The sequence below is a fragment of the Entelurus aequoreus genome, linkage group LG11, assembly GCF_033978785.1.
Source record: "Entelurus aequoreus isolate RoL-2023_Sb linkage group LG11, RoL_Eaeq_v1.1, whole genome shotgun sequence".
Lineage (NCBI taxonomy): Eukaryota > Metazoa > Chordata > Actinopteri > Syngnathiformes > Syngnathidae > Entelurus > Entelurus aequoreus.
In genome coordinates this window covers 73,660,560-73,673,059 of record NC_084741.1, presented here as the reverse complement: position 1 = coordinate 73,673,059, position 12,500 = coordinate 73,660,560, and the positions used below count along the sequence as shown (strand labels likewise).

Here is a 12,500-nt window from a genome sequence, read left to right as displayed (position 1 = left end):
TACATACGTGTGTGTGTGTGTGTATATATATATATATATATATATATTAGGGCTGCAACAACTAATCGATTAAATCGATTAAAATCGATTATTAAAATAGTTGCCGATTAATTTAGTCATCGATTCGTTGGATCTATGCTATGCGCATGCGCAGTTTTTTTGTTTTGTTTTTTAATTATTTTTTTTATTTTTTTTTTACTTAACCTTTATTTATAAACTGCAACATTTACAAACAGCTGAGAAACAATATTCAAAATAAGTATGGTGCCAGTATGCTGTTTTTTTTTCAATAAAATACTGGATAGGATAGAAATGTAGTTTGTCTCTTTTATCCGATTATTAATCGATTAATCAAAGTAATAATCGACAGATTAATCGATTATCAAATTAATCGTTAGTTGCAGCCCTAATATATATATATATACACACACACACACATGTATGTATATCAATATACATGTATGTATATATACCTACTTTTATACACACACACTCACTCACATCGGTGAGAGTCGTGATCAGAAGCTAACAAAACGTGTTGATTCGGCCTCAGCAAATTTTCCTTGAATGTGTTTGTGGAATACTGAGTGGGTGGTGCTTGATATTGTTCCAATTCAGTAGGGTGTTTGCTACATTAAAGAGCAATTATCCTTAAAAGTTTACCAGATCAATTGAAAAATGCAACTAAAAAAGTGATAAAAATAAAATGTATTGGATGTTATTCAAGATCAATACAGTTCTTGCTTTTGATACGGCACATTGGTGCTGATAGAAGATTTTTGGTAGAGAATGACTCAGAGCCCACACATGGAACAAGGACTTAGTCGAGCGCCAGCATTTTGTAACTAACATCCTCCAAAACCAATAGGGTTCTTGCATTGACATACAAAAACTGGTCCTAAAAGCAACATCGGTTGAAAACTGTTGTTAGCGAACAAACATGCATTCCTCTTCACGTGTCACCCGTCTGAAATGTTATTGTTACTGCTGATTCAAAACAAACAGGATGCTTGCAGCCACAGAGAGGACGGGTAGCGAGCCGCCGCCGCCGGAAGACGCCGCCTCCGTCACCAGGCAGCGCTCGTACCTGTCGTAGTCGACCTCTCGCAGCGAGCACACGTGGTCCACGCGGCAGGCGGCGTCGCACTCGCCGAGGTCGTAGCTCACCGAGTTGAATTGGTAGTACTTCTGCAGGCGGCAGCGGTCCGTAGAGATCCCCTCCAGGAGCCGCTGCATGGAGGCGGGGGAGGCGTCGGGCACGTGGAAGCTCTCGGTGAGGCGGTATTCCTTCTCCCAGCGATCCCAGCCGGCGTTGGCGTGGGTCAGGTTCAGGTAGTAGGTCACCACGTCCTGAGTGTGGAAGACATGGCGTCAGTTCTTTCAGTCTCTGTGGAGTCATGACCAAAGTCTTACTTTGACCAGGAGGGTTTGGCTGTCGTATTCGAAGATCCGAATGCCAGGATTGTTGGCGCCGTTCTTCACTCCGGGGAGCGTCGTCTCCCACGGTGTCACCCCCGGGCTGAGGAACATGGTGCTGATAGGAGAACCTGCAGGTACACGGACACATTTACACTCTGCATCAACTAAACCATTTATGTTAATATTGTCTTGCTGGATAGACCAGCTGACTGTGGACTAGGACAACAATCCCAAAACGTGTCCATCTGACTTAATTGATTAAAGACTCTCACTATTATGTTAGATCCACTATGGACTGGACTCTCACTATTATGTTAGATCCACTATGGACTGGACTCCCACTATTATGTTAGATCCACTATAGACTGGACTCTCACACTATTATGTTAGATCCACTATGGACTGGACTCTCACTATTATGTTAGATCCACTATGGACTGGACTCTCACTATTATGTTAGATCCACTATGGACTGGACTCTCACTATTATGTTGGATCCACTATGGACTGGACTCTCACACTATTATGTTAGATCCACTATGGACTGGACTCTCACTATTATGTTAGATCCACTATGGACTGGACTCTCACTATTATGTTAGATCCACTATGGACTGGACTCTCACTATTATGTTAGATCCACTATGGACTGGACTCTCACTATTATGTTAGATCCACTATGGACTGGACTCTCACTATTATGTTAGATCCACTATGGACTGGACTCTCACTATTATGTTAGATCCACTATGGACTGGACTTTCACAATATTATGTTAGATCTACTATGGACTGGACTCTCACTATTATGTTAGATCCACTATGGACTGGACTCTCACTATTATGTTAGATCCACTATGGACTGGACTCTCACTATTATGTTAGATCCACTATAGACTGGACTTTCACAATATTATGCTAGACCCACTCGACGTCCATTGCACCCGGTCTCCCCTAGAGGGGGTTCACCCACATCTGCGGTCCTCTCCAAGGTTTCTCATAGTCATTCACATTGACATCCCACTGGGTCGAGTTTTTCCTTGCCCTTATGTGGGATCTGAACCGAGGATGTCGTTGTGGCTTGTGCAGCCCTTTGAGACACTTGTGATTTAGGGCTATATAAATAAACATTGATTGATTGATTGATAATTCGACTCTTTTCCCACCAAAAGTTCAACCACTTTAAGTTCCTGCTAACTTTGTGTGAATTCTCCAAAGTATTTTGTACACCAAAATTCATCTATATGTTATTCAACAACTTCTTCTTTTTCTCCAGATTTTGGCGCGCTCTACCTTCCACATTTTTCCTCCGATTCAAAGCGTTCCAACGTCAAACCGTTCAGCCTATTCGGGAATCCCTTAAGAAATTCCAAAAATTCCCAGAATTCCAGGTTTTCCGGGACATTTTCCCCATTCAAAATGAATTGGCCATTTTTCAAACTTACACCATTTCCACATTTTTCAACCAATTCAAACTATTCCACCTTCAACACATTCCACCGTTCTGGAAATTCAAACTACCCTATTTTCAAGTTCCAAAAAAATTCCAGGATTTTCCAGAATTCCTGGTTTTCCAAAGCCCTATTTCCACCCTTTTTTCTGGCGACTACTCTTCCCACATTTTTCAACCCACTTCAACCGTTCCACCGTCTAAACATTCCTCTTAATTAGGACAGAAAACTAAGTTGTTTTTTGAACTGGAAAAATTCCCAGTTTTCCCAAAATTCCAGGAATTTCGTAATACCATTTCTCAATTCAACATGTTACTACTTGAACATTTCTCGGCCGATTTGAAAAATTTCAACTCATTCCTAACATTCAAGTTTTGTCATTTTAATTTTTTTTTAATTTAAAAAAAATTCCCGCTTTTCCTGAAATTCCCAATTTTTTATGAAATCAATGGGACATTTTTCAAAGTTCCACAATATCCCACATTTTTCATCTGATTCAAACTGTTCCAACTTCAAAATATTCAGCCTGTTCAGGAATTGTGTGCTCCACTTCAACAATTCTAAAAAAAATTCCCGGATTTCCCATAATTCCTTTTTTTGGGGCATTTTCCCCATTCAAAATGAATTGGCCATTTTTCAAACTTCCGCCATTTCCACATTTTTCAACCAATTCAAACTATTCCACCTTCAACACATTCCACCATTCTGGAAATTTAAACTACCCTTTTTCCAAGTGTCCAAAAAATTCCAGGATTTTCCAGAATTCCTGGTTTTCCAAAGCCCTATTTCCACCCTTTTTTCTGGCGACTTCTCCTCCCACATTTTTCAACCCACTTCAACCGTTCCACCGTCTAAACATTCCTCTTAATTAGGACAGAAAACTAAGTTGTTTTTTGTATTGGAAAAATTCTCGGTTTTCCCGAAATTCCAGGAATCCGGTAATACCATTTCTCAATTCAACATGTTACTACTTGAACATTTCTCGACCTATTTGAAAATTTTCAACACCAAACCTATTCAAGTTTTGTAATTTAAATGTTTTTTATTTAAAAAAAAAATTCCCGCTTTTCCTGAAATTCCCAATTTTTTCTGAAATTCCAATTGAATCAATGGGACATTTTTCAAAGTTCCACAATTCCCACATTTTACATCTGATTCAAACTGTTCCGACTTCAAAATATTCAGCCTGTTCAGGAATTGTGTGCTCCACTTCAACAATTCTAAAAAAAAAATTCCCGGATTTTCCATAATTCCTTTTTTTTTTTTTTGTGCATTTTCCCCATTCAGAATGAATTGGCCATTTTTCAAACTTCCACAATTCCCACATTCTTCAAACCATTCCACCTTCAACACATTCAACTCATCCTGGATATTTAAACTACCTTTTTTCCACATTCAACAAATTTCCAGGGATTCCCGTTTTTGGTAACCTTTTCCCACCCTTAAGTTTCGACTACTCCTTTCACATTTTTCAACCGTTCCACCGTCAAAAAACTCCTTAATTTCAGGACAAAAACCAAGTTGGTTAAGGAACTACAAAAAATCCCGGTTTTCCCGAAATTCCAGGAATTTCTCAATTAAAAACTGTTACTAATTTAACATTTCTTGACCGATTTTAAACATTTCCAACACCAACCAATTCAGCTCATTCACACATTCATGCTCCTAATCATTTTCAAAAAAATCCCGCTTTACCCAAAATTTCCAGGATGTTCCCATTGAAATGAATGGGACATTTTTCCAAGTTGCACAATTCCCACATTCTTCAACCCATTCAAACCTTTAACACATTCAACTCATCCTGGACATTCCAACTACCTTTTTTCCACATTCAACAAATTTCCACGGATTCCCGTTTTTGGTAACCTTTTTCCACCCTTAAGTTTCGACTACTCCTTTCACATTTTTCAACCGTTCCACCGTCAACAAACTCCTCAATTTCAGGACAAAAAGCAAGTATCCAAGTATACTTGTGAGCAACAAGTATGTGCCAAGTATCACTACATCACAAAAAAAGGAAGAGTTGTAGAAATGATTGGAAACTCAACACAGCCATGACATGATGTTCTTTACAAGTCTGTGTAAACTTTTGACCACCACTGTACTTCTGCAAAATGCCTGCATGAAAGAGGCTTCTCCAAAGGCAGAAAATAGCCGTGGCGTTACCCTCCGAGTCGTAGAACATGCGGAAGGTGTCTGTGTGATGATGTCCAAAGAACTGTCCCGCGATGACAGAGTGGTGCTTGACAATCAAGTCCACGTATCGCCTGTTGAAGTCCGGCCGGTACCAGGGCTTGTTTCTTCTCTTCTCAAACACGCCCGGTGGCACGTGACCTATGACGTACACCTGCGGGTTTAAAAAAAGTAGCGTGAGTGGGCGTGGCCGGCTTTACTGTACACATTATTCCTGTTTGAAAGGGGAAGTGAGACGCTCTGCAGGGTTTGGTGGTTACGCTCCGAAATGTCTGGCAGGAACACGACTTCTTCTTTTGAGGCCCATGCTAAATAAATGAAGAGTGTAGTGAGTAATCTTAAGAAAGATAGAAATGCATTATTAATAAAAAAAAATATATATTTATATATTAGTATGGGCCTGCTGCAATGCAAGCAGCCCATATTATAATTGCTCATACTTCAAACTTTATTATTATTATTCTTGTAACACTTGTTAATTTTTTTCTACCAAGAAAAGTGCACTTGTTATCAGTGAGAATATACTTATTGGAAGGTATTTTGGGGTTTGAGGCTAGCTAATTTGACTTGTTTTGGAAAGTCTTGACAAGCCCAATTTTCTTGTTCTATTGGCAGATAATTTTGCTTAGTTCAAATAAAATTCCCCTCATTTTTGTATTTTTTTTTCTTGTTTTTGAACACTGACTTTTTGCAGTGTGTTTCTGTTCACAATTGTTTGAAATATCACGTGTTAAATATGTAAATATTAACTGTCAGTTTACTGTACTGTGCCAACTGTACTACTATATGAGTACCTATTTTCTATTGTTTCATTGAAAATAAAAGTCCATTTGGCTGTCATCTGTTTTAATTATAAGACATAATTGTGTCAAAATCATGATTTTTTTTTTCCATGCTTGAAATAATAAATGATGACTTTAAAAAAGTAGTTTTATACTTGTGAGTGTTGATGACGCAGCTTTGCAACACTTGTTTTGAAAAACCCCAAAATGTGTCCGTCTGATTTGATTAGACCATTTTCCCACCAAAAGTTCAAAAATGTTAAGTTCCTGGTAACTTTATTGTGTGAATGCTCCAAAGCAAAATTCACCAAAATTCATCTGTTATTCAACAACTTCTTCTTCTTCTCCAGATTTTGGCGCGCTCTACCTTCCACAGTTTTCACCCCATTCAAAGCGTTCCAACGTCAAACTGTTCAGCCTATTCGGGAGTCACAGGCTTACCCTTAACAAATTCCAAAAATTCCCAAATTTCCCAGAATTCCAGGTTTTCCGGGACATTTTTCCCATTCAATCAATCAATCAATCAATCAATCAATCAATCAATGTTTATTTATATAGCCCTATATCACAAATGTCTCAAAGGGCTGCACAAGCCACAACAACATCCTCGGTTCAATGTAATTCAAAATGAATTGGCCATTTTTCAAACTTCCACCATTTCCACATTTTTCAACCAATTCAAACTATTCCACCTTCAACACATTCCACCACTCTGGAAATTTAAACTACCCTTTTTCCAAGTTCCCAAAAAAATTCCAGGATTTTCCAGAATTCCTGGCTTTCCAAAGGCCTATTTCCACCCTTTTTTCTGGTGACTACTCCTCCCACATGTTTCAACCCACTTCAACCGTTCTACCGTCTAAACATTCCTCTTAATTAGGACAGGAAACTAAGTTGTTTTTCGAACTGGAAAAGTTCCCGGTTTTCCCGAAAATCCAGGAATTCTGTAATGCCATTTCTCAATTCAACATGTTACTACTTGAACATTTCTCGACCGATTTGAAAAATGTCAACACCAACCATTTCAACTCATTTAGAATGTTCAAGTTTTGTAATATTGTTTTTTTTTTTTCATTTAAAAAAAATTCCGCTTTTCCTGATATTCCCAATTTTTTCTGAAATTCCAATCGAATCAATGGGACATTTTTCAAAGTTCCACAATTCCCACATTTTTCATCTGATTTTCTAGTTTCAAGCATGTTTTACTCAATATAGGTCATCAAATCTCAGCAACAAGCTGTAATATCTTACTGACATCATTTAGGAGCAAAACCCTTAAAACAAGTAAAACACTCTAACATAAAATCTGCTTAGTGAGAAGAATGATCTTATCAGACAGAAAATAAGCAAAAATCACCCTTATTTAAGATATTTAATCTTACTTAGATTTCAGTTTTTGCAGTTTTGTATTGTGCTGAGCAGCCGTGTCATTTCCTATGTTGCACATCATTCTATTTCCTGTTCTGTGGTTATCCTCACACTTTCCCAGGGTTACCTTCTGCAGTGTCATCACCAAAAAAAAGTCCAAAATAATTGCTCATTTTATTTATCAAATGTTACCGAGATGCCACACTCTTCTTTCCTACGTTGCAAAAAGTTGCATTTCCTGTCCAATGATTGAATCATCACACTTTTGCGTACTATTTTACACTTATTTTGCACATTAATTTAATTTTTTATATTGTAATCAGCAACTTTTCCGATGTAGCAAAAAGTCAAATTTTTATTTTGGCCAAAAGGTTATGTAATTTGACTTGTTTTGGAAAGTCTTGACAAGCCAAATTTTCTTGTTCTATTGGCAGATAATTTTGCTTAGTTTAAATAAAATACCCCTCATTTTATTTTATTTTTTTCTTGTTTTTGAACACTGACTTTTTGCAGTGTGAGGCATATTTTTCCCCCCATAAAAGTTAAGGTAACCGTTGAATGGTACTACTTTTTGATGGTTCCGGTCAGGGGCGTCACTAGCTTTTAAGGACAGGGGGGGCTTAGCCCCCAGGAGATGCACAGGATGCGAGCGAACGTAGCGCACGAGCACAAAACTTCACAAACAGCTAATAAAGACTTAGAAATTAATCATTGTTATTATTATTATTTCAGTGGGTTTATTTTCAATGTGTGTTCAGTACAACAACAAACATGGGTTTGCACAGTGACATTTTGTTTACAGCATCAACAAGAAACAATGACTTGCATGATCCTTCAAAATACACTGAAAAACAATGAAAGTCATGGCATTAGCCTGTAGGTTATTACTTCACAACAGAGGCTAATGCCACCACTTTAGCTCACAATACAATAATTGTTTGTTCCCAAATATTCTGAAGTTGCACAGATTACATTTTGGGCACATATGTGATGGTTGTAAATTCAAGCCCTGGAAATATTACTTAATTACTTGAATTAAATTAATATCTGGATCGGGATCATTTGGCTTGTTTATAATATATTTATATATATATATTATGGCAAGCCGTTAAGGAAATTAAATTAAGTCTGAATAGAAATGAGAAACTTTTATATATACTGTAAAAAAGAAAGACTTAAGAGTCCGTCTGCTGATGTGAAAAAGAGCCAAAGCTGTCAAAAAGCTGAGGGACCATCTTCAAAGTGCAATGCTGAAACAAATAATACAAACAATAAAATGTAACTTCCAGGGCTTGAGATTAACGTAGTCCCGTCGTCCCGGGGACGGTAAAAAAATGCACGGGACGAAATGAAATGCTCCCCGGGACGATGGCTTTTAACCATTTTTTTCTTTTCTTTTCATGTATTTATTCATTTTACATTTTATATTAAATGTCTTGGTTTTTCCACCCTCTGAAAATCCTATGAAATGTTTAACAAGCCATCCTATAATAATACAACAGCTATTAATGTAACAATACAATAAAACAAATATATTTAATGATGTTTTTTTCATTATTTTAACAATAGGCTAATGTATATTACTTTATATAGATTCTACAAGAAACACAAAACTTCAAAACTAAATTATTTACAATTGCAGACACAAGGTTCTTGTTCTGCAGTGCTGTGTGCTAATGTGCTTCGTACACCTGCAGGACCGCAAGCAAGGTCGCAGAAAAAATGCGGACTGGATTTGGAGTGATGTGGGCATTTTCTATATGAACAAGTGGAATGGATTGGATAGCGACGCACTAAAGGGGCTCTCTACCTTACACTATAAGTGAGGGGAAACTGAGTGAATAATGATAGGTTATATGATTATTTATTTTAACTCATATTCGGGCCACTTTATAATGAATATGTCGGCATGTATTTTTTTTTTTTTAAAAACACCAAATTATTTAGGGGAGCTTAAGAACATTTTAGGGGGGCTTGAGCCCCCCTAAAATAGGCCTAAAAACGCCAATGGTTCCGGTGTAGTTGATTGAAGCACTTTTGCTGTGACAAACTCAAAACGTTCTCCTTGCCTTCTCTTTGTGGCCGGCCGCCTCTGCCAGGACCCGGTCCGCCCAGCTAAACTGTCCCGCGGGGTCTTCTGCGTCCTTGGTCAGCAAGTTGCGGTCATAGTAGAGATTTGTGTTGAGTACCAAGATGCGGAAGCCTGTCTTATTCAGCAGCTTCTCCGTGTAATAGCCACCTGCGTGTAACGCTTCGTTAGATCCTATTCGTCTGTTAGGAAGACAGCGCTTATCAGAACAAAAGACCTTTCTGGAACGTTTCACGGGACTCGGGCTCCAGCCAGTGCTGCCATATTAGAGCTGTTTGGTTGTACATGACGCTGGGGCCTCCAGGAAGCTGGCTCTTGGGGTGGTAGTCGTGGTTACCCAGGGCCGAGTACACTTTGGTGTCTACACGGAAGTGAACGTGTGAGTCCACGCTGAAACATCACCGGACTCACATCCTCTTTCTGGTGTCGGACTTACTTGGAAAGACCTGCTTTATGGCGTCCGTGAGGTTGCTGATGATGCTCAGCACCGCCTCTTGGCTCAGATCCCGGTCAGGAACATGCGGCGTGTCGTCTCTGCGTGAAAACAAGCGTGGGATTTTATTGTCCTGATATTTACCCGGTGGGGATTTATAGGTGCCCAGGTGTCAAACTAGCGCAGTTTTACGACGACAGCACACAAAGTGCTTATTTGATAGCTCATAAAAGTCATCATAAAGAAGAATGACAATAAAAAACCCCGGAAATTGAGCACAATCTGTCCCGTTCCGGGGTCAAACTGTTGCCGTTGTTAAATCTTAACTCTTAATAGAATAGAATAGAATGGACTTCTTTCGTCAGGTTCCGTGGTCCGGATCATGTTTTGGTTAGTTCTGTTAGTTTTGGACTCCCTGATTTCCTGTTGTGTGCACTCATGGGTTTATTTTGGTCATCACACTGCAAAAAGTGAAATCTAACTAAGATTAAAAATCTCAAATAAGGGTGATATTTGCTTATTTTCTGTCCGATAAGATCATTCTTCTCACTAAGCGGATTTCATGTTAAGAGTGTTTTACTTGTTTTAAGGGTTTTGCTCCTAAATGATGTCAGTAAGATATTACAGCTTGCAGCTGAGATTTGATGAGCTATATTGAGTAAAACATGCTTGAAACTAGAAAATCAGATGAAAAATGTGGAAATTGTGGAACTTTGAAAAATGTCTCATTGATTCAATTGGAATTTCAGAGAAAATTGGGAATTTCAGGAAAAGCGGAATTTTTTTTTTTTTTTTTTTTTTTTAAACTAGAATGTTCTAAATGAGTTAAAATGGTTGGTGTTGAACATTTTCAAATCGGTCGAGAAATGTTCGAGTAGTAACATGTTGAATTGAGAAATGGTGCTACAGAATTCCTGGATTTTCGGGAAAACCGGGAACTTTTCCAGTTCAAAAAACAACTTAGTTTTCTGTCCTAATTAAGAGGAATGTTTTGACGGTGGAACGGTTGAAGTGGGTTGAAAAATGTGGGAGGAGAAGTCGCCAGAAAAAGGGTGGAAATAGGGCTTTGGAAAGCCAGGAATTCTGGAAAATCCTGGAATTTTTTTGGGAACTTGGAAAAAGGGTAGTTTAAATTTCCAGAATGGTGGAACGTCTTGAAGGTGGAATAGTTTGAATTGGTTGAAAAATGTGGAAATGGTGGAAGTTTGAAAAATGGCCAATTCATTTTGAATGGGGAAAAATGTCCCGGAAAACCTGGAATTCTGGGAAATTTGGGAATTTTTAGGAATTTTTTAAGGGAAAGCCCGTGGTTCCCGAACAGGCTAAACAGTGTGAAGTTGGAACGCTTTGAATCGGACGAAAAATGTGTAAGGTAGAGCGTGCCAAAATCTGTAGAAGAAGAAGAAGTTGTTGATTAACAAATAGATGTTAGAGTGTTTTACTTGTTTTAAGTGTTTTGCTCCTAAATGATGTCCGTAAGATATTACAGCTTGTTGCTGAGATTTGATGAGCTATATTGAGTAAAACATGCTTGAAACTAGAATATCAACTGTTGTGTCATCAACACTCACAAGTAGAAAACTACTTTTTTAAAGTCATCATTTATTATTTCAAGCATGAAAAAAAAAATCATGACTTTGACACAATTGTGTCTCATAATTAAAACAGATGACAGCCAAATGGACTTTGCTGTTTTATTTTACATGAAACAATAGAAAATACGTACTCATATAGTAGTACAGTTGTTATTAGTGAGAATATACTTATTTGAAGGTATTTTTGGGTTCATTGAGGTTAGCTAATTTGACTTGTTTTGGAAAGTCTTGACAAGCCAAATTTTCTTGTTCTATTGGCAGATAATTTTGCTTAATTCAAATAAAATACCCCTCATTTTTGTATTTTTTTTTCTTGTTTTTGAACACTGACTTTTTGCAGTGTATCCAATAAAAAGAATAAGCAATACTGTACAATATACAAAATAGTGTACAATATACAGAACAAGACAAAAGTACCGGAGTAATAACAATCAGTGTTGGATGTATTGCACTCGAAGGGTAATATTGTATAGCTCGGTTGGTACAGTGGCCGTGCCAGCAACTTGAGGGTTCCAGGTTCGATCCCCGCTTCCGCCATCCTAGTCACTGCCGTTGTGTCCTTGTGCAAGACACTTTACTCACCCGCTCCCAGTGCCACCCACACTGCTTTAAATGTAACTTAGATATCAGGTTTGTGAATGATATTGTGAATAAATTGAGAACAGGAAGTGAACAAAAGTTTTAGCAACTCTTATGTAAAGGAAAAGTGGTAGGATTAAATAAGCTCTGCTTCTTCCTACTCCTTTTCGAACATGTTGAAAAGAGAAACTGGAAATGTTGATGTATCATGTTGTTTGCATGCATGTTCGAAATAAACTCAAACGCGGGCTGAATCATGGCATAATAACTTAAAAACACAGCTATGAAACATAAAAATATTTTATTTGTTTTACTTTGACTCAAAATAGAACAAGCAGATTCTGAAAATATACAGTACAGGCCAAAAGTTTGGACACACCACATTTCAATGTGTTTCCTTTATTTTCATGACTATTTACTTTGTAGATTGTCACTGAAGGCATCAAAACTATGACACCTGTGAAGTGAAAACCATTTCAGGTGACTACCTCTTGAAGCTCATGGAGAGAATGCCAAGAGTGTGCCAAGCAGTAATCAGAGCAAAGGGTGGCTATTTTGAAGAAACTACAAGATAAAACATGTTTTCAGTTAT

The 12,500-nt window shown here is 37.9% G+C and overlaps 2 protein-coding genes across 4 annotated transcripts in view; one reads left to right on the top strand and one right to left on the bottom strand.

The window, feature by feature from the left end:
- The window catches only part of mecr (mitochondrial trans-2-enoyl-CoA reductase), a 28,803-nt gene extending 27,753 nt beyond the window's left edge, over positions 1-1,050 (top strand). The window contains exon 11 of the mRNA XM_062063967.1: positions 1,006-1,050. Within this exon, the coding sequence (XP_061919951.1) occupies positions 1,006-1,035 (30 nt within the window). The 3' untranslated portion in view covers positions 1,036-1,050. The remainder of the gene's footprint in view (positions 1-1,005) is intronic.
- smpdl3b (sphingomyelin phosphodiesterase acid like 3B) overlaps positions 182-12,500 on the bottom strand; it is a 19,227-nt gene continuing 6,908 nt past the window's right edge. For all 3 annotated transcript variants that reach the window (XM_062063962.1, XM_062063964.1, XM_062063963.1), the window contains 6 exons: positions 9,738-9,835; positions 9,519-9,662; positions 9,282-9,451; positions 5,036-5,216; positions 1,414-1,547; positions 182-1,350 (listed from right to left, as the gene is read on the bottom strand). In XM_062063962.1, the coding sequence (XP_061919946.1) occupies positions 982-1,350; positions 1,414-1,547; positions 5,036-5,216; positions 9,282-9,451; positions 9,519-9,662; positions 9,738-9,835 (1,096 nt within the window). In that variant the 3' untranslated portion in view covers positions 182-981. The remainder of the gene's footprint in view (positions 1,351-1,413; positions 1,548-5,035; positions 5,217-9,281; positions 9,452-9,518; positions 9,663-9,737; positions 9,836-12,500) is intronic.